Below are 24,128 nucleotides of genomic sequence, written 5' to 3'. Positions count from 1 at the left end.
ACGGTTCAGTATGACATTTCTAACATTATTGCTAGGAGGGAGTTTTACAGCATTTGTTGCTAACTATAAAAACTGTTGAAACTTTAGTACTGCGGTGTTATTTTGTTTTATAAAGTAACTTCTGTACTTTGTTATAGCATTCGCAATAAATACTTAACAACTGGTTTGACTATGGTGTCGTAAACGTAAGGTGGAAACGAATAAACGCCGTAAGGTCATCTTGACTGCAGCATTTTATGTCGGCCTTTGACCTTTGTCACTGGCCCGCGTCAGGACCCGAAGATACATCTATTGAGATCATTTAGTACTCGTATATATATTTTCAATTTGCACTATCTCGTATTGTTTTTATAACCGTCAAAAGAAAAATGGGAGTTTTTTCGTAGACCACAGAAAAATTTTTTGCAGAACTGATCATCCGTTATCAGCAGATTTACGGGGCGTAACCACGAATGGCCAATGGCGCTGGTTCCAATCAAAACACTGCGCGACCGACACGCACTCAAAAGATTAACGCTGGTAATCAGCAAGCTGCTCGGATTCTGATGCAGGAACTGCAAACCCTACAGAAAGAACAGAATGAAGGATTCACAATCAAATTACTGCAAGAAGACGATATATTCGAATGGGAAGCAGGAATTTTTGGGCCACCAGATACGTTGTATGCTGGTGGATATTTTAAAGCGATCATGAAATTCCCAGCTCTGTATCCTTTCTCGCCGCCGACCGTGAACTTCAAAACAAAAATTTTCCACCCGAATGTGTACAATAACGGATCGGTCTGCATTAGTATTTTACATCCAGTACGTAAGTGCGCATTAAGTTAGCAGTTCAGTCATTTAGATGGAACATAATATTATATAATTAAAAATATTATGACTATGTTACTGAATTGTTATCGTTAAATAATTGATTCTGTAATACTGTTTTGTTTCGGCAGCAAACGGATAGCCAACGTTCAGGGGAACTCCCAAGCGAAAGATGGAATCCAGCCCAGAATGCTTACTCAGTTCTCATGAGTATTATATCCCTCTTGAATGAGCCAAATACCAATAGCCCGGCCAATGTGGAAGCGTCTATCATGTACCGGCGCTGGAAGGAGAAAGGCGATAAAGAATATGAGAGGATCATCAAAGAACAAGTGGAAGCATCCAAAGCCGAAGCGGCAAAAGAAGGCATACAGATTCCGGACACGTTGGCGGATTACTGCGTGAAACAACCTGAGCAGCTACCTCCTCCTCCCCATCAACTATCTACACTCCCAGAGTTCGAGGACATGAATGAGGATGATACGCTGGACAAATCGTTTAGCGAAGATGATGCGTTAGAGATGGAACATGGATCTTTGCCGGCGGATGCCACTATGACTGATGCGTCGTAATGCAAAGTACGATTGTACAAATCGTACACTGAGCTCATTTTTTAGCACTTTGTAGAAAACTGCGAAGCTTCGTCACTCGCATTTGCATGCCGTCCAGTTTAAGTATGTAGAAACTGTTTCCTCAGAAGCCAGTACGATCGCTTAACTTTGTACAGTACGATCTCTTTGTACAGTTTTTTACTCGCCGTAGCTGTTCTCTGGTAATTGCTTCCACTGTTGTTTCCGTATCGTGGACTGAATGTAAAGCAAAAATGGAATAAGCAAGAAAAGCATTTTACTGATAAATCGGTACGCGCTACACCGGAATATTTTGTAAAAGGTCGGAAACGCTAGATACAAAACGATTTTATGCGATTGTTGGCAAATGCTTTCATCTACATCCCACATTGAATAATGCACCTTAATACAGGCCCAAAATTGCACTTCTTCTCAGCACGCTCTATTCCTACTATTATAATACTGTAGGGGAAATGAACAAAGTATTTATCTGTTTTACAGCTGCTGCCATTTCTTCCAAGGAGTGCCTGAACAGTAACAGCAATTGTGTGACTTTAGTACATTTTATTCTTTTATCACTAAAACCAGCAAACTTAGCCAATCACAGTGCAAAAGGAAATACGTGCTGCCCTGAACTGCCCAACGCTCAATATCAGCCATTAGATCCCATAAATTTCTCACAGTGTCTAGGTTTTCCCTGGCACCGACTACCCTCGACTTCGATAACAAAATTAGACAAAATTATTGATCCTAATAATAATAAAGATGTCCACCGTTGTCCACTTCTGCCGGGTGAGTGCTCATTGTAACTAAGCATGCATCATCATTCCGTAAAGCTTAGCGTCGGATGACCTCTAACTTCTAGGCCTGCCAAAATGAATACCGGCAGTTTCAGAAAAATTTGTATTTCAAGAAAGTGATAACGGAAATTGCTTGAACCGTCACATCATGTTTAAATCGAATCGCTTGTACCATGATGTGTTTGGTGAATCAGTATACAATCTGCAGCCGGAACTCAAGCACCACAGGACTTCAGAACGAGACCGGTAACATTTGCTTAAGCGAGATACGCGGCCAAGTCACAGTTCGACGATGGGTTTAGGTACTAATGTCCGACATTCACTTAAGAAGTGTTTAACAACATTGAGTTAATCGAAAGTATGATTGTAGATCAACAGCCTTAGTTATTAAGAACACGGTCTAAGTGTTGTACTCGTAACACTAGGTAGAGAAACAGTTGTATTGTAACGCTGGTTGTTTTATACTCTGGATTATTAACACAATGAGCAATAAGTTTTACGTATGTAACTGCGACTCACGAGCCAGTAGTATTTACTGCTAATTGTAGCACAGTTCATGAAGCGGCAAAGTTTGTTCACGGTTAATGCAGTTTTGTTACAGTTACGTATCTATTCATGCTCCTGCCATAGTTAGCGCATTCAAGGAGACGTTGCTAGTCCCGCGCAGAAAATCATTCGGGGTTCCGCAGCTTTCAGCCAGAGAACCAGAAAAGTTTCTTCGAAGACATGAGAAATTACGACCAGTTAGATTACCTGGTATGTAAAGGTTCACATTCATAAATCACTGCTGAAAATCGTCGTTATGCAGCATCATCTCCTTAATTAAAGATTTTGCATTCATCCATCGCGCAGTGAATAATAAGATTATATGCTAATCTGCTAGTGAAAATTCGAAATCAATGTTTTAGAACCCAGGGAAGCCAAGATCTACCGGCAGCAGCAAGCACGGCATCTATCCGGCGTTTCGGCTAAAGTTCAGTGTCGTGACGGACAAACGCGGCCAACTGCAGTATCCAACCAGAAAGTTCAGCAGCGATTTCCTGTCAACTGGAGAGAAAAGAATAAATCCCGAGCTGCAACTTACCCAAACCCGGCATACTTAAACCGTCTGCCATATCGCGTTAATCGATCAAACGGAGACAGGCGACGCATGGAAAGTTCAGATTTGGCACCGCATTATAGATTGCGAAGGGTAACTGACCAACACTTTCTTATATAGCCAAATAAAACACATTTTCTATAATACCTCAAAGGAAGGCAACGGCTTTTCTCGCCATAAAACGGGACATAGTAGCTAATAAGCACCACGTTTTCAGCGGTTTCCGTCGATAGTCGAAATTTTGAATCAATGATTTGGTAATATTTTTTTAGTGAAGAGAAATTTCGCAAACATAGTTTCAAAGTGTTGATTGCGTTAGGGTTACGGTTCTCTCCCTCATTACATCCAACGATATCGGGAGATGCATAAAGATCAGCAGCAAACCTCCATTGCGAAGCAGAAAGCTTTCGAATTAGAACTAAATTCAAAATCTCGCCATGTTGCTAACGATGAACAATCTGAAGTTATCAAAGGCTTGGAGGCACGCTTGAAACATACTATGCAGTTATTTCAAGGCCTTTCAGTTGTGCTTGACAATCAAACCAAACTACGCGATAGACAACATTTGGAGCGAGAAATCAACGACTTGGAAAAACTGATTGAAAGTCTGAAATCTCATAAAATCGTTATTGTCTCGCATGATGATCCTGCTTGTTGCAACAGAAATTCTTTATAATAACAGTTCTTTGTATAGAAGCTGGTCGGCTTCAGGCAGAACCGACATAATTTCGTATTCACTTGGAGTTCAAATTATTATCGGTACGGACAACGTGTTAACTTTTGCTCGAGTTTTGTGCTTATTTTTATTTTCATCGGCTTCTTTGTCGCAGTACGATGTAGTATGTATCTTGTATCTGTACACAGCTGTAGAATGTCTGGCATTCAGGTGGTGAGAAAAAGCTATTATGAAGACGATTGACAAAATCACTTTAACATTTAGTTACTGTATATTTCGCTAGCGGTAATATTTACATTCAATAAACTGACCATTTCCGAGCAAACAAATAAAAGACAAAAACGAATTTAATGACGATGAAATTTAAAAATTAACAACATGCTTTGGACAGTTTCCACTCTCGTCGTCTGTCATAATCGCGAACAGGTTTCGGAATGGCGGCGTACTGTATGGAGACCACCCTTCCTAACTCCTTGAGACCGTTCACAAATTTTATCTTCCGGAAAAATTCTTTGCTATACGCGGTAAGCGATGCATCATAATCATATAATCTCCTTTGAAATTTTTTCATTGTATTGCTACCGTTGTTTGCAGTACAAAGCAAATGTGACGTAGTTGAGGACTTACCTTAGTATAGCTCTGCCGGCTGTTTGCAACTGAGCCCTGATTTTGAAGTGGGGATGAACTATGAGAAGTTCAATCAAATTTTCTTTCATCCTAAAATTATCGGCCTTTATTACTTACTGATGCCTTCGGTTTAAGTTTACTGACGATGAATAGTACCAGCTGCTCTTACGTTTCGTCCATTGATTTATACACGCGTTGCAGCCAGAACGCTGATGGCTCGCAGCCATGCGGAATGCCGGAGTTGAAAAAGACGATACGGTATGGCTCCTTATCAATTTTCTGCACATGGCTTAAGACGTACCTATGAGAATTTTCTTGTGAATTACGAGTTTATCATGCTGCAAAGCGCACTGTGGTAGACTTACAGCAGCAAGTTCTCCATAATCTTGTCATAGTCAGGATCAGCATGGTCGGGTAATAAGCACGGATAAAGAAACACCGCAGTCGGCTCATGCACCCCTTCATGCGGTATGACGTTGACCAGATGCGTGTATGGCTCAACTGCGCCTTTATCGTATGTCCACTCCTTTTTCAACCCCATCAGCTCGTCAAATCGTCTGAGATATTCCGGCGTTGGCTCGCCATCTTCGGAAACTTTATGCTCAGGCATTTTGGTATCTCCATGCGAAGTAACATCCGCCAGGGGAAGGTCGGCTACCGGTTTATCTGGGTCCGTTTTCTCAGCGAGCCCAAATCCCGAGCTATGTGTTGATAAACTTCGAACAGGGCTTTTTGAACCTAGAAGAACGTTACAACAAAAAATTTCGGTTCGCTCAAATTTTCTGTCAGTCGTTAATTTAGTTAGTTTTAAAGAATCTTTAAAAATTAATCATATTTGCTAGCGTACTTAGCGGTGATCGGTAGCGCTCTTACCCATTGATTGACACGTTACCTGTGGTGGAAGGCAAAACTGCCGAATCCGGTTTCTGAACATACGATACTCGCAGTTCACTCAGATGTGTTACTGTCGACGGCAGATCCGCCAACTTGTACCACGATCGATGACCGGAGGGTCGCAATACCCTGTTTACCGCCAGACTGGGCGTGTGCGGGTCATGTACGACAGGCTCAGATTGACCCGGGACCAGGTCAAACACTGATGTCTTAAGAGGCTGGTTATCTAGCGCTTTTTCTATGGTAATACCTTCGGCATCAGGCGCATTCCGACAATCTTTTCTGGAGGAGGTCCTAGACTGCAAACATGTGTCACCAGAATCGGCTTCGACTTCTCGTTCTTGAGCAAATATTTTCTCCAGGGCATGCTGCAAGATGTCGGGACAGCTCAGAGTCATATTGGTTGCCGCGTCAGCGAGTTCATTCGGGCTAACGTGATCCGCCAATCTCCATTGATCATGTGATTGGCCATTGTCAGCACATTCTTCGGTTTTTGCAACCTCAGGAGAACTGAGTGTGGCACTTGTGGTTTCGTCTTCTATGTAGGTGAGGGTTTCTTCCACAATATAATACGGTTCTCTTGAAGTAAAATAGTCTCCGTTATCTGCTGTCGAATCGGTTTCGCTGTCCTCGTCAGAAGAATCCGATGCTAATTCAAACAAGCTTGACCCCTTTTTAGTGCCTGTACCCGGACTTACAGGGAGTGCATTTAGTGCGGACGCGCATTCCAACCGTTCCGAAACTATTTCCGGCAAATTCTGCTGTTTAGGCTCTGATACAGTACGAATCTCAAGCGTAATAACCGGTAAGTCTTTCTGAAAATTTGCTGCACTCTCTGCTTCTACTTTGAATTCGACATTAGGTAGATCATCTTTGCAATCCGACACCTCTGCTGAAACTAATTCAAGGGTGCCTCTAAAGAGAGTTGATCGTGCGCTATCCGTATCTCCACACTCTTCTAGTGTCAAATTCCGGATCGAATGGTCGTTTGGAACCTGTATAACACCGGCGCCAGCGCTCATCGCAGAGCGGTATTCCGGGTCAGCCGTATTGTAAATCAGCGCTTCCGAGGACGGATTGTAAGCTTCGTTAGCAGATTCCGGAAGTTCGTCTGTGTGAACATAATACTGCCGCGCCAAACATTCTGCTTGGTCGTTCAGTTCGGTCCTCCATGTTTTGTTTAACTCATGAGGGGGTAACACCTGGGTACAGAGGTCATCTGTGACTAACGGTTTCTCCTCAAATTCCGGAAGCATATCCGCAACAACTTCAGTATTAATAGTAACAGGACCAATGTCGATCCCTTCCGACACAATTACGTCCAACCCACTCCGCGGCGGGATCTTCAGAACGTCAGTGTTGATTCCTTCTACACCTTCAACATTCGTCCCAGGTGATACGCTACGTTCAGTAGCATAAAGAAGATGATCGCCATCACTGACAACAGTAACTTCGGCGATGCCTAAGAGGCAGCCTTTTACGATGTCCGGTAAGATACTGGGGATTTCAAGTGGCTTATCTCTTTGAACAACGTAGACCGTTGAATTCTGGTAATCGTTTGGTCCCTCTTCTTCGGTCTCGTAACATCCGGTTCCAAAATCGTTCAGATTCTGTTGGATTCTGCTTGTGGACGACTGGGGTTTGTCCGAATCAACCTCAATGTCCTCTTGGTTTGAATGATGCAGCTGTGTAGATTGATATTCGGGAGACAGAGGCTGTAAAGCCTGCTCCTCGTAATCAGCAGATGCAAGTGAGCTCTCGTATTCCGCTGAATATAATTCCTCCGCTTCGTGCACGAGCAGATCAGTAAGGCAATGCGAGCCCCCGTCGTGGTCTTCGATATCAGCGTCCAAACATTCATAAACGTGGTCGTCGTCTGCTTCGTCGTCTGCGTACGATAGAGACGGTGTGCTAGCTCTTGATGTCTGCTGCGATGCGATGTAGAAGCTAATAGGTTTTGATTCTAAAGTGAGGTCTTCTGCGATTTCAGCTGAATTTTGGCTTCGATGTTCCCACGCCGAATCACGATCTTCGATTAATTGTTTTCGTAAATCCTCAGTGTGCGACTCGTCGTATGCTGATAAGTCGGCAGCGTTTTCTTCAGCCAGGTGTATCATAGGGCTATCCGCAGCGGGATCGAAGGGAGACTGGTTGTCGCTTCCGGTAAAATCGGACCTCGTCTCCAATAGCAATTCGGCTTCGGACAATTTCCGCTCTTGCAAATCGGCAAATTGCTGCAAGGCTGTTTGCAACTCATTTATGTCGCTCACAATACCGCTATACACTTCCGGTATTGTTTCATCACTTTGGATCGCATGGGGTCGCACTCCAGTTTGTGATCCGTCACCTACGAAAACAATGCAAATCGTCTGTTGACTATCGCAGAATTGGGAGTTTAAGTCACACTCGATGAAAACTTGAATAACACAATGTCCAGAAGTTTAAGCTTACCGTTTACTTGGCTGAAGGTCTGGTAAATAGGGTTTACATTCAGCTTGTCAGAGATATTATTAGACAGACGTGTATCATTCTGGTTTTCATCAGTCCATTCGCGGTACAATGCATCTCTGTTGGAAAAGTCTGTTTCAGTGCTGCACATTCTCCCGTACATTTGATCGAGCTGTCCGATGGGCCTTTGATTGTTTTCCTGCTCATAGTTCGACCTGAAAGAACCCTCGCTCTCTGATGACCTTTCAAGTTCTGTGCTGCTCTGCTCTGTTTTGACGGGGAAATCTCTTAGATAATCTGCCTGCCAATGCGAATAGTCTTCTTTATGAACAAGATCATTGGCAGTTAACGAATGGACACTGCTTCTCAGCTCGTCCAAAGCACTTATAATGCTGCTGATATCGTTGTTTGGTTCGCTTGAATTCAGCCAGGAGAAATCCAGCTCGCTTTCGCTTTGCAAACGATTTCTTGGCGGATGCACACTGCTGGCATTTTCCAGAAAAAACGATCCAGATGGCGCTATACGTGGCTCATCTTCCGCAGGGAAGGTCTCATCGGAATGAAGCTTCTTCAAACCTGAAAAGGCACTTCCAATAGTTAGATCGAAGAAGGATTTTCAGCACCAACAAAATCTGTTTGATATTTGCAACTTCCGCCAGCAAATACATCGGCATTTGCCACAACAGAGAATGGTTTGTAAATCGACCTACTGTTATTTCAACTAAATGACTACACCTACGGCCGTACGCGAGATGTGATCCTCCTGAGAAGTAGCGGCTTTTGGCTCAAGCGACTGGTGTATATCAGTGTTATCTTTAACGCTGTTGTAGCTTTTGGGCTGCTCGTTGGACCATACAGTTGACGGCGGCATTATCGTTAATGATTTCGAAGTTTTCGCCTGTTTTTCTTCCTCTGCATGCGGATCGTTCAGTACAAGTCCGCTGGAGCATACCGGTGGCAAATCAGGTAACTCCTTTTCGTGTTCCACATCGCTTACTGCGTCTTCAATAATTTCAAATGATCCATGCGAATTTGATGGAGTTAAAGTGAAACCAGATTCCCGTCCATGCAGCGAAGCTACACTGTCCGCATCATTCGAATTGGTCGCTGCAGAACTGATTCGTTCGTGCTTCTGGCTGTGGGACGACTTGCTGGGGTCCAAATTTTCTTTATATTGTTTAAACATGTCCAACGGTTTGGGACGCTCCTTTAACAGTGTGAAAGACGTCAACGTTCGAAGAGGAGCCTCGTGCAAATCTGATACGTTGAAGGAGGTGTATGTTCCATTCAGTTCCTCTGCACCGTGGATCACATCTGGATATTTGCTTAAAGAAAACGATTTTTCGTGCAGCTGTCGATCATGCATATCTAAGTCTTCTCCAGCGCTTCCGAGATTTCTTGACGGAATGCGGTAATCGTATGGAAACAACACAAAGGGATGTGCGGAGTGCCCTTTGAAATCTCCAATGGGGTTTTCGCTGTGAGGATTCATACGCGTAGGGTACCGCTCATAGCTGCTTTCTCGGTCCAGGTCCATAGCGAATATATCGGGCATCTACGCATTCGTCACTTAATTTCATTGACATCTGTTTCGAGCTCGACGTATATCTCTTTACTAAACCTGTGACCCTGAGAGATAACACAGTACAATGACTATAATCTATTGTGGACCAAAGAACGTTTTGGGAAACCAATAAAGGTCACAGTCCAACTTTTACAGCCTGCATTTAAAGAAACTTTATGCGTTGAAAAACACAAAAGACGAAACGACCACAATGTAGAATTTTGCACAGTCTGGACTTTAAATGTCCAGGATAATTGTATACGGTTGTGCTCGTAATTATGATGATTTTTAAATACCAAGGATGACCTTCGAAACTTACCAAGTACTTAACTTTCCTTCGCGTTTGTAACCGTGCGTACGCTCTCCTAGCGACTTGCCACGATACGTGAAGTGTGCAAATGTACGCATGCTATAAATGTACAGTAATGTAGTGCAGGGTCACTGCATGTCATCCTGAGGCCATGCATACAAAGAGCGTCAAATGTCCAGTGACAGCGGAGATGTAACGTACTTAACGAATTTTCTGTGGTATTTCCAACGAGATGTCCTACTAATCACGCAACGCGTATTAACGCTCTCGACTGTTCAAGCGGTACCTCATCTACGGCGCAATTCTAAGAGAAAGAAAGCCTTATCGCGAAAAACTTGAGGAAACCAGATTTTACCATGCTTGATTTATTTTCCCGCACCACATTCCTACTGGTGTTCTGCAGTATTCCCTACCATCTGTGCCAAAATCCGACGACGTGCAAAGTTCCAACGGTGCCTCCAATAATTTTTCACGATCCCATTGAAGTTCGTATTACTTAAATGTACAGAAATTCCAAAATGTACGCCTTCCGCCGTATTTGCTTCCTGTACTTTGTTTAATAGTTACAATGTTAACAGCATGCAGGGGTATGGTACGAGTATTCGGCGTATACACCAGGTATCATTGATTATCAATGTACCAACATCTTTATTCCACTTGGCGCCGGAATCGAGAACGGTGTGCCCTATAACTGGACCATATCGTTCCGCATGAAAGTACCAAACAAAGATCCAGAATGTATTGGTATCTGCTCCGTTTCTAACATAACTGGAGACGGAGTACGAGCATCAGCCACGTGGTTTCCGGATTTTGGTGCTTTTCTCACCGGTTCCGGGCCAGGAAAAGCTCCATCGTTAGGTACTCTATATGAGTCGTAGTAGTTGCTTACAAGCTGTAGACACCTCTTGAACTGATGTGCGACCTGTATGTGAAGTATTAAATAAACCAGCGTACGTAGTGAATATGATTTTACACACAGAATAATTCACCTTATTTTGGCGTCATAATTTTGTTGCTTCTTGCAGCAAACGTGCGGTACTTCGTTCTGTACATGGACCCGTTCATGCAGATAGTCTACAGGTGCAACAATGCTAGCGGGGATTCTTGTAGTCAGCCGTTTTTCTTTGTGAATATTCGTTCAAAGCCTACCGAAGCCATGCCGCATTTGGCGACTTATATAAATAAAACCACTGACAATGTTCTCGCGCCATATTGTTTTTCGAGCAGTAATTTTACGCTGACCGATTGGACCTCTAATATCCCGCCCTGCCTGCCACAATGGGATGCTAACTACACCGACTGCCAGAATCTGATTGAGAAAACTCGACAGAAATCCTCTTTTGATGTTTGGAGCGCCATCAAAAGGATGCACAGACAGCAGCAACGACTCCTTCATCTGGTTTAGTGCAGTACCGGTCAACATTCGCACATGTGTCGGCCACTTTAATCATTTTGTTGATAAGCCGGCTATAAGGGCGAACGTCATGGTTGTTTTGAGGCAGTATTTTATCTTGTTTTATCTGTAACATTGCTTACGTATGTCTGACGTTTTGCATTTAAAACTGCACGCTTCTTTCCCTTATAACATGTAATAAAAAAATCTCCCTCGCGTCTTTTCCGAAAAGGAAAATTCGGGAAATAGGTAACACCTGAATTGCGGTGCTTTAAGCAGTGCCAAGCTGTCATCGGCATCGCAGCAGCTGTTAGGCTGCGACAACTAACACGGCTACGGGATTACGCTAAGCAGCAAAACTGATTGAAAGCCGATCCGAACAGTATGTTTTCATCGTAACTCATGCGACAGCATCTCTCGATGAGTGTTCCGATGATCCATGCCCGGAGCTACCTTGACGCGTTTATGCGCTCTCTTCTAACACTAACAACAAGAGTGAATGACTAAAGCACTTATTAAAATTGTTGAATGCTGCACGGCAAACAGAATCCCCAGTTAAGACAGCTCCGGGCATGGACCGGAAGTACTTAAGTTTTTTGGTAATGCGCGAAGCTCAGGCGTAAGTGACTGGTGCTGTGGAACGCATGAGCCCTTTTTACATCGACCATCCTCCATACCACAAAAGGTTGTTAGCTGGTGGGAGATGCGATTAATTTTGACAGCATAGTCAAGAAAGATGCAGAAATACAAATGCCGGGAGAATCTAAACGAACAAGTCAGTCTACATTCCACATGTATAAAGTATACGTGCCGCGATAGAAAACGACGGTGACAGAAACCGTTCCTGCTGACCCACTGTACAACTGGACACGCCATACCGCCTATTTCTCCCCTGTTGTCTTAATTGGAGTTAGCTCCGCTAGTTCTCTTTGTTGCAATAAACTTATTACCGTACAGGCAGTGTGAACTTACCTACGCATAAGTTCAGGACTCTCTAACAGTCCATGACACACATTATTAATTTTGATAAGTTGGCTGGTTCATAAGATCACATGCTGATGCGAGATACATGCATATTCTTCGGTTTCATGGCACTGTAAGTGCTACTGTAAATGTAAGCAAATGTACTATGTACTAATGTACTGTAAATGTACTACTATAAAATTTGATGTACTGTACATATTAAGCATTCTGGCAAGCTGCGGCGGCAGCACTGCTCATACAAATAGCAGTTGCCGGCGTCTAGGCGGACCAAGTTAATGTTATTGTAGGCACACCATGGGACGGATGGTGTTGTTGTCAAGGAAATAAGGTTCGCCGACAACAGTTACGAACAACAACAATACGGGTACTTCCTGAAAAGTCAACGCAATACTTACTGATTTATTAGGGAAACAGAAGTGTCCGTACATTATTAATAACTGATATCTCGAACGAGGCTTGCAGCACGCCAGGAACGAAGCATAACTGCCTAATATTCTTTTCATAACAGGGAGTAATACCCACGGTGATTTTGTGACTTGCTCCAGTTGGAAATGCAAGTCTTAGTTATTGATGGGTTTCTAGTTCTGACATTATGCCAGAAGGTTTTCTCGTTCCACTCTTTTTCTAGAAACTCCATTCCGTATGCGCAGCACCAGCTACCACAATTCCGAAGAGCGCGAGATGGAATCCCAGCATATCACAGATCGTTTTATCAGCGACCTACTTCGAACTACAACAGCTGGAATGATAATAGGCTCAACCTATTAAATGGCAAGGAGGTTGGCGATTTCGATCTTTGGAATACCCATGATGAATTTGAACAGCGACCTTCTGGGCATCATGCTGACGCTGGCATGTTCATTAGCGAGAAAAATAACCGAGACGTGCATTATCCTGTTCATACTGCAACACTTGAAGAAAACTGGAGAGAAAGCACTCTTGCGCAGAATACAAATTCCTTTGCTGATGAACCCACCTGCACGGAAGAGGTAAATTCAAACAGTAATTTACAAGATTAATTTAAATAATTAGCAATTGATGCAATCTCAAGTTAAACTGACTGTTGGTCATTGTCAATAAAGCGCGTTAAGAATTTGTTCTCCTTAAAGAAAACAAATTCTTAATGCGCTATATGTTTAAAGGTCACAACTATACGGTACGTAAATTTGCGTACTGTATATTTGTGAACTTAAACAAACATATTATAGCGTTTTAGATCACAAGATTTCAAACTTTGCTAATCGGAATCGTTATTGGTCTGCAATTTTCTGTACATACTGTATATGGATTTCGCAAAACTTTTACCATGAAATTTTTTAGCTATACTATTTGCGTGTGGCACTGTGATTTATTCGGCGAAAATGTTGCAGGATAGCGACTGTACACATCTGGACCACGAGACGGAACTAAAGCAAAAACGTCCGGACAGATCAACATCGAATAACTTTTACCGTTGGCTTACATCCAGGCAGAATAAGCCAAAACCGACTGCAAATGAAATGCCCCAGTCGTTGGCAGTTAACGAGAATAAGGGAGTAGAAGCTAAGGTCGACATAGAGGACCAGGATACAACAACAACAGCCGTCAAGTCGATATTTGGTAAGCAGGTCACTGATGGTTGTCTTTTCGTTGTTGACTGACATAATAAGAGGGGTTAAATAAGCCATAAAAATTTTGTTTGCAGATTTTAATGCTACGCATCATATTTTTTGGTGGACTGTACTGGGCAGCTGCCTTTTCCTCTTGGCGATTTTTGTACACCAAACGACGAGATGCATCAGGAAGGGAAATAGATATAAGCGCGAACTAATAACCATCATTCCGAACAGCGAAGTGCAACGTTCGGAAGCTGATACAACCGCCCCAAAATCTTCAGTTTCCGCTGCTACAAATGTTAAGACGCAGTCCAGTAGTAAATGCGACTCCAGTAAGTCAGAGGCTACCCGTGCTCCCGAGCGTATCAACAAGGTTGGATCGCTTGGTGACATTCCAGCAGATGAGCTGACCATAATTACGGAAGGCGCAAATTTACTCTTGGAAAAACTCTTACGCCAAGAATCACATTTAGTACACCTGTTGACCACAAGTCAAAGTGATCGCATCGCAATTATCAAATGGATTCGCACTATCCATGCTTATTTGTGTCACTACCGAAACAACTCTTGTTCTTGTAAGTGAAGCGGCCGATTTTAATATAGAACTCGATTTTAATTTTTTGTCTAGATGTAAATTTTTCAGTGTACATTTTCGTTGATGTGCTTCGTAGTGGTACTTGATACGCAGCCGGAACCAGCTACAACAAACCAGTACCCATGCGCAGAGGATGCCGGGTTATCGGATGCAGAAGAAACTGATCAACGCTGTGGTGATTATTTCGACGGAGTTGTCGGTGAGGACTCTTCAGACGATACCGACCAGTGTACCATAATTCCAGATTATGCAGTAGAAGCCAGGAAAGGATGTGATATGGGTACGAAGGAAACGCTTTTACTATACATACACTATAACAGTTTTAATTACATCGGGTACGTACATTTTAGAACCAACACAAGCCAATATCAGAAGTGACGCAGGCGATGTTTTGCCAGGTACAGTAAAACTGCACAATAATCAGGAACGTTTTGAAATGCCCGTACTGTATTATTTAAACTATTAAGTCATTCGCAAAGGATAATGCTGATTTATCCTATTTTACTGGAATGATTGACCAGAACCGTTGTTCGGTTTTGTAGACACACTAGGCAAAGAAATGCTGGGCAAGAAAGCTACCTATGTCACTGCTACCCGAAGCGCTCCAGAAATGGAGCCGCCAGTTCGCAAAGCATCTGCAGAACGGAGCCGCGATGTTCCAGACATCCACTTTGGAGCCACAGATTTATGTGGGATGAGAAATGTTCAGTGTCGGCATGTTCCACGTTGCCGGATTAAGTAATGTTCTTAGGGATGATCCGCGGTGCTTTAGGTTTAAATGTTTAATCTGTTTAATCATACAGCAAGCTTCACTGCCCGTACAAATAATCTTTTTCTGTTCTTGAAATTATCAGTTCCTAATTATTCACTATCATCTGTGTTCGTTGGATGCTTCGTTCAATGTTAGCGTTATCTTTTCTTGTTTTCTGTTTTGTACGTAATTATTATTATAACGCATTTGAGCGTTTCTCTAGTTCGCATAAGATTTTGGTTTTCTTTTGTGAAATTGTCAGAAAAATATACTTTGACTGCGCTCTTTTGTTCTTGTCTATTAACTGTTTTCATCAATTTCGGACGAGATTGGTTGTTTGTTTTCCGGCATCTCTGCGAATAAACGTGGCTCACTAGCAAAACTTTATTACTAAATTAAAAATTTTGAACTTCATTATTTTTTTGTGCTTTTTTAGCAATCAGAACAGGCTTGTATTAATGTTCCTCATATCAGTATAAGTATACTTTTAGACCTGGAACATACAATTTACTATCAGATATAAAGCATGCAAAAAACACGAATGCATATCGTACGAAAAATTCATTCAGTTAATGCCTGCTTACGTCACCTTCATGGTGATCGACTGTGTCAGATTTCAGCGACATTCCCGTAGATACCGCACTTGGTGGCCGACTGGAAGCCGGGGTAGACGGGTATTCAATAATAGGAATCGCAGAATGCTCAAACAGACTTGACGTTATCCTCCTCAAGTATTCCCTAGCCCTGCTTATATTACGCGGTGGGCCTTCAAAGAAAAAGGTTACCCTTTTCGGCTCTTCGATCACTCTGACGTTGATGACAAACTGCCGTTCTAGTAGATCACAGAACCAACGACTCGTAGATATTCCGGACTGCAGATACAAATCCATGGGCATTTCAAAATCTGAGTAGATTCTGCTGGGTATTCCTTGCCGCGCATAGTATTCCTCATCTTGTTTGGCCAGGAACCAGTCCTCGTCTAGATTTTCCGGGAGGGGCAAACTCCACTGTCTCAGTAGTTCGTCGTCAGCGAAGACCCGAACATTTCGCTCTGCAGTTATAAGATCTTTGTTCTTTCTCCAACTGCGATAAAATTTGTATGAGAGGAACGTTATGAAGGATCCAGCAAGGATCCCCAGCCCCGCTCGGCGTATCAGCGGCAGAGGAGACACGTACTGGCGCATTTGCTCCTCGACCCAGGTGGATTTTGCCGCTCTCCAGGCTGCTTTGCTGCAGGCATGTAGTTTGTAATATATAAGAGGGAACAAGACGCTGGTCGATGTCGGATCCCACACGGTGTTCATTTCGAAGTTGTGTAGGTTGAACATGCCAGAACTACTCATATTGATCAAGGCAGTCTGTCGAATGAGATGGTAAAAGTAACAGAACTACGATTTTAAGAACAAGATTATGAAATGGAAAAAAATATTATATAATAATTATTTGACTTGCCGACTGAGCGATCCAATCTACCTTACAACAAACTGCAAATTCCACGTGAAGCTATAGTCCACACTGGTAACCCGGCCACTTCAAACACATAACCAAGTAAAGTAGAGGTTCACCTTTATACTGTGCAGGAGGCCAATTATGACGTCATATTTCTAATGGCAAGCAAATGTATCAATATATTTTGTCGGTTACGTGCTTAACCTTAAAATCTACGGTAGCAATTAACTAAGGTGAGTTATTTCCACAACCTACCAGTAGTAAATCTGGTTGTTTGTTGACTTGTTGCTAAGCTGCAATCTGTACAAGGGGATACCGACGATGAGTGCAACATACACGGCATGGGAGGAAGGTGAAGGTGTTGATGGTTGATCATTAAAGACGCATCAAACTTTCTCCGGGAATCCGGTAAAAAGAATAATGCGGCTTCTTTGACCATCCACACGTTTACCGTCCTGCTGGGGATGTGCATATAATGGAGATGAACTACAGTACTTCTACACGTGCTTACAGCAAAACAACTCCAACTTACTCGACTGTGAATGTGATAGCAGTATCGCTGTTGATCCATCGTCGTCATAATCTCCACGGTCACTAATTCGATGACACAATGACGAGCAAGTGCGTGACCGAAATTATAAAAATTCTTAAGTATTTGGTCCATGTTTAGCCAATGGTCCGCACGATAAAGCGGTCCAGAGGAGGAACAGCACAAAGCATGACTCACTCATGCAACTGATAAGTACTTGGTTGCTCCTAAATCCTAGTCATCTTTTGCGTCACTGTAATAAGCTTTTGCAATTTCTTCAAAAGGATCCACATCGTTAAAATCGTAATTTTCGGGAAGTGCGACTTTGCAGTGGCCACATAGAATACAACATTTTCTTGGTCCAACCGAAGCGTACCCTACCGAAAACAAAACCATTATACGTTAGCCAAAGCGTCAAACAATCGCGGCCATATTACGCCACCTTACGTTTTCGAAGCGATTGCAGTGATTTGAACGTCTCTGGCGTCTTCTGTGGGGTGCTAGGTCCAGGAATAAACATCCTGCTCAGAACAGCGAGCGCGACCACCAGTGCAAAGAAAACCTCTCCGGCATTGGGTGCTTTCCCGTCGTGCCGATGATTGAGCATACTTCCTAAGATAATCACTGCTTCACACACTCCCGCCCAAAACTGGATCTGATTCAAAGTAATCTTTCCGTTTTTCACGACATTGTGCAGATAATTGCGTGGTTGCACCAGCCGAGGAAGAATGCCGGTTTTTGCCAGGAAGCTCGCAGCCTTCCTTAAAGGTCATTAAACTCTAATTATCATTGCACGCATACGTCTCAGTTGCGATAGTCAAGAAAATCAGAAGATAATCTTACAATAGCGCGAGCACACCAAGGAGCAGCCATCGGTACATGTTATCTTTTGGAAACGTGAAAATCGACCAAGCAGCGTCTTCTATCACACATACTGCGACAATGATGAATGTGACGACAATGGCCGTAGGAGATTTTGCCCACACATTATTGAGCAAATTAGTGAATAACTTAATCCAAGCATGGTTGACGGAGTATGTGGCTAACGCAACAGTGGTCCCTATTAATATCAAAGACTTTAGCGCACCTCCAAGGGGACCTAAATCGTCATCCGCGGTAAATATTTCCGTCATCTAAAATCCCATAGAAGCACTTACTTAACGCAACAGTGCCTGCTTAAAGCCTGATCAAGACAACTTAAAACGCTTTTCGGCACCATTCGCGCTGCCACCTATTGTTTGATATTTAACGTTGTACTGTACAGATGGGTGTTTATCGACACCCGGCCCCTGCTGCCGTAATTTTCGGCCGATATATTACTCGTAGCAACAGTGCATCTCCTAATTTGACCCCAAAAACTCAAATGGTTTTGCTGTATTTGAAATACCTCATTGTATGAAGTAAATGATAGATGACCTAAGTTTTTGGTATTATTGCAACCTCTAAATTTTTATTCTTTTACTCTTAGGTTATTTTATACTTTACGCAACTGTAAAGCCGGCGAAATGTGTTCGTACAAACCAAAGGGTGACAACATATCGGTGAAAACGAGAAGACAAGATTTGTCCAGCGTATCCGATTCCTGTGGCGAGGCCGATACAAGCAGCTTAACAGAATGCGAGAAAGGCGATCGAGAACGAATGATCGAGCTGGAGGAGAAGTTCAACAAGGGATGGGAAAGCTGGATCAGTCAGATGGGCGGGGAGATGGACATCTGCACGTATAATTTTGATGCCGAGGAATTGGCCGTACGTCTCGGTATGCGGGTGGATAAAGCCAGTGCACTACACGCCAAAATGTATGCAAAAATCTGTTTTGCAGTCCGAGTCAGATACTGTTTAATTAACGCATATTTAGTTTGCTGCAGAAAATATACCATTTCTGGCATTGTCGGCAGCACACAGATATGGTTTTAATTGCGGGTGAAGACCGCGAAGAAGTTCATCTGCACATGTTCTTGGCCCATTCAGAATTCTATGATAAAGTTGTTATGGTGCCGTGTTGGGAGAAGCTGTGGAAAGCGGGCAAGTTGGTCATTGATTTAACGGGGATGGTGTCGCCTAAGGCACTGAAGTTGATAATTGGATTTGTCTACACCGGTGCAGCAAAGGTCAGTTCCTGTTGCATCTGATTTGATTTTTAGCTGACAATTATTATTTGTAATAGCTTACTCTTGATAACGTTACGGACATTGCGATGGCTGCAAAAAACATGGGTTTATGAAAGCTGCAAAAACAATGCATGGAGTTTTTGGATTATGTGTTTGCGGACTTTCATCTTTTCGTGATCCTACGAAACGTCCCCATGGACCACAAGTACTTTGACGTGGCATGGACCAAAATTTTGAAAAGATTCAAATTCATCTACCATGACCCGAATTTCTTGAAATGGATTCCGGTCAGCTAGAGCTGCTGGTGGCATCAGACAAGCTGAACATAGATGTATGTTAGTGACTTCAGACAGCTAGCAGATTACACTGAATTGCATGAAATGGTTCATCGCCAACCCTAACCTTTTGTTTAGTCAGAATACCAGGCTTTCGAGGCGGTATTGAGTTGGATTAATCACGATCGAACAAACCGGGAAAAGTTCTTCTTCAAACTAATGGGACAAGTGCGTTTCGCTTACATGGAGCTGGACGAACTGATTGGCGCTATGAAGGAGGAAGAACTGTTCCGCACCAACAAGGATGCACAAAAAATGCTTGAGGATGCTGACATGTAGGCTCACGACAAAGATTTTAGCAGAGGATTTTTAGGTTTATAATATATCGGTGTAAATAGGTACGCAACAATGGAATCTATGGGTGACCAGTGGTGTAATTATCCTCCATGGCCACCTCGAAATGACACCATTGCCAGAAAGGTTTACGGTATGGTCAATGATGAATTTACAGACGATTTTATACTTACGAAGCTGCAGACTTATTTAGTCTTTCCCAGCTGTTTTCATATGTACGAGTATCGTAAATTTAGGTCGACACGGTCTTCTACATATATTTTTATTTGATCGTTGCTACAGTTCGGCAAGAGAAACTAAAGAATCTCCGACCCAAATCCAAAAACGATATCTGCAATGCCAACTTGCCGTGTCCCCTGCAGACGAACTACGGAGCGAAGTTTGACAAAACGTGCCCATCGGACGGTAACGACGATCGCACTTGCCGAAGTTATTGTGGCTCTCGTGGCTACGGCAAGATTCTGCCTTTATCCTGCACTCCTGGACTGGATGACGACACGGGCACTATGGCTAAGTCTTGTGCTGGGAAGCGTCTACAAGAAGACGAACTGGAGATATTTGGCCTCAGTGAACCCTGTTATGAAGATGTGTGTCCTAAGCCACCAAGAAAAGCTACCCAAAATGAATGCCCGAAGCCACAGAAAAAACGTTGGTGGCGCGAATTCTAAGATACTGCAGTTCGAATAATTAGCCAACTTTCGTTAAATCGTTGCGTATTCTGTAGCGCTGAACTTGACACCAGCTGGACCGGAAGCATGCACCAACCGGGCTAAAATGTTGGACGAGCTCCGTATTAACCGTGTGGCCAAGCAGGCCGCTGACTTGTGCGGCCGAAAGGAGCAAGAGCAGCCAGATGCGAAGTCTATATGTCCGGCACTAAGTATGGCCACTCTCGGATCGAAAGAGATCAATGTAGTTAAGGGCGTCAGCGAAATCAGCTTGCCATCTGTCATGATGAAGCGACAAAACCGGGCTCCATAAATCGTAACCACGTTGTTATTTTTATGACCTTTTTTCGACATGGTGAGGCTGCAACAGGTTCAGAAATGCAGTTTCGGTTCTTCATAAAACGGGTAGACCAATTTTGTCGTTCGTTTTACCACTTGCCTGTTCCAGCACTTGCAAATGTCTAAGCAGGAACTTAAATCCAGAGAACGTTTATGGTAGGTCCTTTCTCAACCTGGAATCCATGCCCGAATTCACGCTTACTGAGTCCCGAAGAACGCAATATTCCTTCGCATACACCGTGACAAAAACTTCAAAACTTTGCAGTCCACATTCGAATAACCTTTTACACTAGCATCAGACTTCAATCATACATGATACAACAAATAGAAGTGTATCGCACTGGGGGAATTTTGGAAAGATTGCTATCACACAAGTGTCCATCGCGTAACGACTGTAGAGGAGTCAATTTTTATGCAACATAATGGCAACTGAAATAATTATTATTGTTTGCTGCACACTTTCACTTTCTAAAAAAATTGTAAGACAGTTGAAATTACTTAATTTTCTTACTACACACTGCCGCACCACTGTTCAATTTCTAACACGTGATGCCACTTCGCATGTTATCATGTTCAATCCAGCATTTATACCTTTATTCTTTAATAATAATAAGCTAATATTCGGCTATTTCGCATTGTGTTGTTACATTATCAATGTTGTGGCAGGGCAGAGACATCCTTTGGGTGCAAAAATGGCTGTACTTTTAAAAATACGTAAGTACAGCTGTACAGGGAGTATAAAAATTTATTGGAAGTCGTCGCTTGGCAATACTAATAATATCCATAAATATGTTTGGGAATACTGGGTTTTCGACAGATGCTTTTCCGCACGAGTCAACGCTATTACACAGGGACGAAAGCAAAATACACATTCCAGTATGCACACAGGTTTGCAGGTACATAGCAGCCAGTGCTGCCGTGTAACCGATACAGTACCCTACATTTCAGATAACCGTACCATGCCATTTTGCCCGTGTTGTGAAGTCGTAACTCTTATTTTGAATTTTGTCAAAGAGCAGACAACTGATAAACAAAAGCAGGCAAATAGGGAGCATTTCGCAGTAGTACTATAACAGCCAACAAAACCAAAAGCTGAGTAACAGCTTTCAAGGAATCCAGTTAGCGAAATCCATTTCAATCTGAACCAGATGGAATATTTCCACCCGAATGAGCCGCTTAGCGATCTGGACGATTGGGAAAAACTGGCGCTCATGGATCGAGCCCTTTGTATTCTTCGTATACATAGTGCTTCTAATCATAGCCATCCCGATTTGTGCGCTGATATTTGCTCAGGAGAAGACCAACCTTCGAACGAGGACATGGTTCGTTGGCGGGATATTTGTTCTGATGTCGCTGCCGGTGTCGCTGCACACCATCTTGCAACACCTGATCCACTACACAAAGCCCAACTTCCAGCTGCATATCGTGAGAATTTTGTGGATGCCACCCATCTACTCTCTTACTGCCGTAAGGTCTAGACTGGACTGGTCTCTTACTGGACTGCGCCTTTGGTCTAGATTCAGTTCAGAATGATGTTTCCGGTTTCGCCTACACCGGCTACACGTTATCCAGGGTCAGTGATTTTCTGTAGATCTCTCCCACACGATGCATCTTTTATTGTCAAGTGAGCCGAGGCCAAGTGCGGACGATCTATGGAATTCACTGATTCTTGATTCCGTGTAACCGCAGTGTTTGCACACTTAAAAGCAAAATTTTCGCGTTGCAGTGGCTGTCTTTGCGCTTCCCGGAATCGGCCATCTATTTTGAAACTTTTCGACAATGTTATGAAGCTTATGTTGTGTATAATTTCATGCGTTTTCTGTTGAACTATCTGGAAGAAAAGATTGTCGTCATCAACATCTTGGAATCGAAACCTCCTCAAAAGCATCTTATTCCGTTTCGTTTAGTTCTGAAACCTTGGCAAATGGGAGCGTACGTGAAGGTTTCCGTCTTTCTCATTACTTTACTGTAGAGAAATGTTGATGAAATTAAATCCCTGTGAAATGTTCGGTTCGGTGAATTTTTACTTTTAGTGAGTATCTTCTGAACTGCAAACTTGGAACGTTGCAGTACACAGTAATCATGCCAGTGATTACCGCCATATCTTTGTAAGTTAACAAAGGTCAGTGGCAGCATACTTTACCCGAGCAAACTCCAGGAATGTGAAGGGTGTTTTATGCGTTGCAGCTTGTGCGAGTCACTGGATGTTTATCACGAGGGAATTTTAGCGGCTCCAGCGCTTGGACATATTTGATTGTATTCGCCAACATCTCACAAATCTGGGCAATGTATTGTTTGATTATGTTCTACCTCGTATTTCGTGAGGAACTGAAGCCCATGTACCCGCTGGCTAAGTTCCTGTGCGTCAAATTCGTTGTTTTTGCCTCTTTCTGGTATGGTAAAATGATCTGCTTGCGCAGTATTGCTAGCCTGCTGTTAATTTCGTACCTGACTCGGCTTTCAGGCAGCAAATATTTATTGCCATTTTAACAAACGCCGGGGTTACCCAGTGGCAAACCGCGATTCCCGAAAACGACATTCGTTCCATATCGACGGGATTACAGGTCCGCTTCACGCCTTGCGTACAATCAAAAATTCTGTTTTTTAAGCGGCGTGTTTTTCATATCCGACTTTTCCCTTATTTGCAGGACATTATCATATGCGCTGAAATGATTGTCGCATCGGTTGCGCATTATTTTGCATTTTCATACAAGCCTTACGTGAATTTGGATGTACCCCAGACTCCCTGTTGCCCATCTTTCTGGGCGATTTTCGGCATCCAAGACGTTAAAACTGACGTTATGGAGCAAGCGAGGAATGTTGGTCGGTGCGAATTTTCGCAAGTTTCTTGTAATTACAGTTTCGAAAATTCTCTCTCGTTTTCGATCAGGTTCTCAAATAAAAGCAATCCGGCCAAGAGCAGTGTCATTCCTAACTCATGAACGGGAAAGAGCTCGATTAATGAGCCGGCGCACTGTAGGGAAAGCCGTGCAACAAGAGCCCACCCAAGGTTCGTTGGTGTCGGATCAGGCTGCCCGTCCCCGCTCTGCCCCTGGTTCTCCGATAACCTCAAAGGCAGCACATGGGTCCACTGTTCGGAGTGCCACGCAAAAAGAAAATCTTATGAAGAAAACTGCTGCTTAAAGCAACGTGATTTTGATGGCTGTTGAAAGCGATATTTGCGATGCCGCTGCTCGGGAACCACAGGGTTTACGCTGTGGCCCGGTTTACAGTACATTCAGATATTATTGCCTTACAGCATGATACGGATACAGGGATAGTGATTTGTT

At 43.1% G+C, this 24,128-nt stretch overlaps 7 protein-coding genes and 1 pseudogene across 20 annotated transcripts; 6 read left to right on the top strand and 2 right to left on the bottom strand.

Annotated features, from left to right (window-relative positions):
• The first annotated feature begins 146 nt into the window (after positions 1-146).
• On the top strand, positions 147-1,679 carry LOC129586790 (ubiquitin-conjugating enzyme E2 R2-like). Its single transcript, XM_055480216.1, has 2 exons — positions 147-803; positions 941-1,679. The coding sequence occupies exons 1-2, from the start codon at positions 453-455 to the stop codon at positions 1,379-1,381; spliced, it is 792 nt and encodes a 263-aa protein (XP_055336191.1). The 5' UTR covers positions 147-452; the 3' UTR covers positions 1,382-1,679.
• Positions 1,680-2,032: 353 nt separating this feature from the next.
• LOC129586789 (uncharacterized) lies at positions 2,033-4,399 on the top strand. Of its 4 annotated transcripts, XM_055480213.1 has the most exons (5): positions 2,033-2,170; positions 2,244-2,424; positions 2,780-2,934; positions 3,087-3,370; positions 3,597-4,393. In XM_055480213.1, the coding sequence occupies exons 2-5, from the start codon at positions 2,327-2,329 to the stop codon at positions 3,951-3,953; spliced, it is 894 nt and encodes a 297-aa protein (XP_055336188.1). In that variant the 5' UTR covers positions 2,033-2,170; positions 2,244-2,326; the 3' UTR covers positions 3,954-4,393. The 4 variants fall into 4 exon arrangements, with proteins under 4 accessions (XP_055336188.1, XP_055336189.1, XP_055336187.1 ...); XM_055480214.1 differs by lacking the exon at positions 2,033-2,170 and having other exon boundaries at positions 2,222-2,424; positions 2,809-2,934; positions 3,597-4,399; XM_055480212.1 differs by lacking the exon at positions 2,033-2,170 and having other exon boundaries at positions 2,222-2,424.
• On the bottom strand, positions 4,056-9,815 carry LOC129586785 (uncharacterized). Of its 4 annotated transcripts, none has more exons than XM_055480206.1 (7): positions 8,658-9,815; positions 7,926-8,498; positions 5,473-7,821; positions 4,946-5,318; positions 4,750-4,881; positions 4,581-4,670; positions 4,056-4,507 (listed from the first exon to the last, which is right to left on the bottom strand). In XM_055480206.1, exons 1-7 carry the CDS (start codon positions 9,475-9,477, stop codon positions 4,324-4,326), a joined length of 4,521 nt encoding a protein of 1,506 aa, XP_055336181.1. In that variant the 5' UTR covers positions 9,478-9,815; the 3' UTR covers positions 4,056-4,323. The 4 variants fall into 4 exon arrangements, with proteins under 4 accessions (XP_055336181.1, XP_055336184.1, XP_055336183.1 ...); XM_055480209.1 differs by having other exon boundaries at positions 5,725-7,821; XM_055480208.1 differs by having other exon boundaries at positions 4,056-4,468; positions 8,658-9,814.
• A 77-nt stretch (positions 9,816-9,892) lies between these two features.
• Positions 9,893-11,405, top strand: LOC129586791 (uncharacterized). Its single transcript, XM_055480217.1, has 3 exons — positions 9,893-10,281; positions 10,375-10,654; positions 10,822-11,405. The coding sequence occupies exons 1-3, from the start codon at positions 10,153-10,155 to the stop codon at positions 11,199-11,201; spliced, it is 789 nt and encodes a 262-aa protein (XP_055336192.1). The 5' UTR covers positions 9,893-10,152; the 3' UTR covers positions 11,202-11,405.
• A 505-nt stretch (positions 11,406-11,910) lies between these two features.
• LOC129586788 (uncharacterized) lies at positions 11,911-15,485 on the top strand. Its single transcript, XM_055480210.1, has 8 exons — positions 11,911-11,964; positions 12,461-12,537; positions 12,802-13,162; positions 13,544-13,772; positions 13,858-14,343; positions 14,440-14,643; positions 14,714-14,761; positions 14,906-15,485. The coding sequence occupies exons 1-8, from the start codon at positions 11,926-11,928 to the stop codon at positions 15,103-15,105; spliced, it is 1,644 nt and encodes a 547-aa protein (XP_055336185.1). The 5' UTR covers positions 11,911-11,925; the 3' UTR covers positions 15,106-15,485.
• Positions 15,486-15,501: 16 nt separating this feature from the next.
• LOC129586792 (uncharacterized) lies at positions 15,502-18,586 on the bottom strand. 8 transcript variants are annotated; one of them, XR_008690210.1, is made up of 6 exons: positions 17,936-18,586; positions 17,540-17,853; positions 17,096-17,469; positions 16,819-17,021; positions 16,588-16,718; positions 16,459-16,472 (listed from the first exon to the last, which is right to left on the bottom strand). XR_008690210.1 is itself a non-coding variant. In XM_055480219.1 (3 exons), the coding sequence occupies exon 3, from the start codon at positions 16,455-16,457 to the stop codon at positions 15,684-15,686; it is 774 nt and encodes a 257-aa protein (XP_055336194.1). In that variant the 5' UTR covers positions 16,458-16,472; positions 16,593-16,644; positions 16,819-16,905; the 3' UTR covers positions 15,502-15,683. The 8 variants fall into 8 exon arrangements, 2 of the variants coding, with proteins under 2 accessions (XP_055336194.1, XP_055336193.1); XR_008690208.1 differs by having other exon boundaries at positions 16,466-16,718; positions 17,936-18,152; positions 18,250-18,585; XR_008690209.1 differs by having other exon boundaries at positions 16,466-16,644; positions 17,936-18,584.
• On the top strand, positions 18,440-20,913 carry LOC129586787 (uncharacterized; annotated as a pseudogene).
• Positions 20,914-21,703: 790 nt separating this feature from the next.
• LOC129586820 (transmembrane protein 184C-like) lies at positions 21,704-23,928 on the top strand. The gene is given in 8 exon segments (XM_055480265.1): positions 21,704-22,305; positions 22,565-22,770; positions 22,872-22,946; positions 23,026-23,057; positions 23,060-23,231; positions 23,303-23,402; positions 23,487-23,665; positions 23,729-23,928. Coding segments are annotated over 8 exon segments (1,116 nt in total). The 5' UTR covers positions 21,704-22,005; the 3' UTR covers positions 23,781-23,928.
• The last annotated feature ends 200 nt before the right edge of the window (positions 23,929-24,128 follow it).

Source organism: Paramacrobiotus metropolitanus, unplaced genomic scaffold (genome assembly GCF_019649055.1).
Source record: "Paramacrobiotus metropolitanus isolate TYO unplaced genomic scaffold, Prichtersi_v1.0 Parri_scaffold0000022, whole genome shotgun sequence".
Lineage (NCBI taxonomy): Eukaryota > Metazoa > Tardigrada > Eutardigrada > Parachela > Macrobiotidae > Paramacrobiotus > Paramacrobiotus metropolitanus.
This window is presented reverse-complemented; position numbering and strand designations above follow the sequence as displayed.

What these genes read in the sequence shown, in the direction of transcription:
- LOC129586790 (XM_055480216.1), top strand. Translation starts at nt 453, where the DNA reads ATGGCCAATGGCGCTGGTTCCAATCAAAACACTGCGCGACCGACACGC. An exon ending in GCATTAGTATTTTACATCCA is followed by an intron (nt 804 to 940) that starts GTACGTAAGTGC and finishes TTGTTTCGGCAG; the next exon opens with CAAACGGATAGCCAACGTTC.
- LOC129586789 (XM_055480213.1), top strand. Translation starts at nt 2,327, where the DNA reads ATGTTTAAATCGAATCGCTTGTACCATGATGTGTTTGGTGAATCAGTA. An exon ending in AGGACTTCAGAACGAGACCG is followed by an intron (nt 2,425 to 2,779) that starts GTAACATTTGCT and finishes GTTTTGTTACAG; the next exon opens with TTACGTATCTATTCATGCTC. An exon ending in CGCATTATAGATTGCGAAGG is followed by an intron (nt 3,371 to 3,596) that starts GTAACTGACCAA and finishes TGATTGCGTTAG; the next exon opens with GGTTACGGTTCTCTCCCTCA.
- LOC129586785 (XM_055480206.1), bottom strand. Translation starts at nt 9,477, where the DNA reads ATGCCCGATATATTCGCTATGGACCTGGACCGAGAAAGCAGCTATGAG. An exon ending in CATCTCGCGTACGGCCGTAG is followed by an intron (nt 8,499 to 8,657) that starts GTGTAGTCATTT and finishes GTGCCTTTTCAG; the next exon opens with GTTTGAAGAAGCTTCATTCC. An exon ending in AGTTTTGCCTTCCACCACAG is followed by an intron (nt 5,319 to 5,472) that starts GTAACGTGTCAA and finishes ACGTTCTTCTAG; the next exon opens with GTTCAAAAAGCCCTGTTCGA.
- LOC129586791 (XM_055480217.1), top strand. Translation starts at nt 10,153, where the DNA reads ATGCTTGATTTATTTTCCCGCACCACATTCCTACTGGTGTTCTGCAGT. An exon ending in TTTTTCACGATCCCATTGAA is followed by an intron (nt 10,282 to 10,374) that starts GTTCGTATTACT and finishes CAATGTTAACAG; the next exon opens with CATGCAGGGGTATGGTACGA. An exon ending in AGGAAAAGCTCCATCGTTAG is followed by an intron (nt 10,655 to 10,821) that starts GTACTCTATATG and finishes TGCTTCTTGCAG; the next exon opens with CAAACGTGCGGTACTTCGTT.
- LOC129586788 (XM_055480210.1), top strand. Translation starts at nt 11,926, where the DNA reads ATGCAGAAATACAAATGCCGGGAGAATCTAAACGAACAA. An exon ending in GGGAGAATCTAAACGAACAA is followed by an intron (nt 11,965 to 12,460) that starts GTCAGTCTACAT and finishes ATGTTATTGTAG; the next exon opens with GCACACCATGGGACGGATGG. An exon ending in CCGAAACAACTCTTGTTCTT is followed by an intron (nt 14,344 to 14,439) that starts GTAAGTGAAGCG and finishes TGTGCTTCGTAG; the next exon opens with TGGTACTTGATACGCAGCCG.
- LOC129586792 (XM_055480219.1), bottom strand. Translation starts at nt 16,457, where the DNA reads ATGAGTAGTTCTGGCATGTTCAACCTACACAACTTCGAAATGAACACC.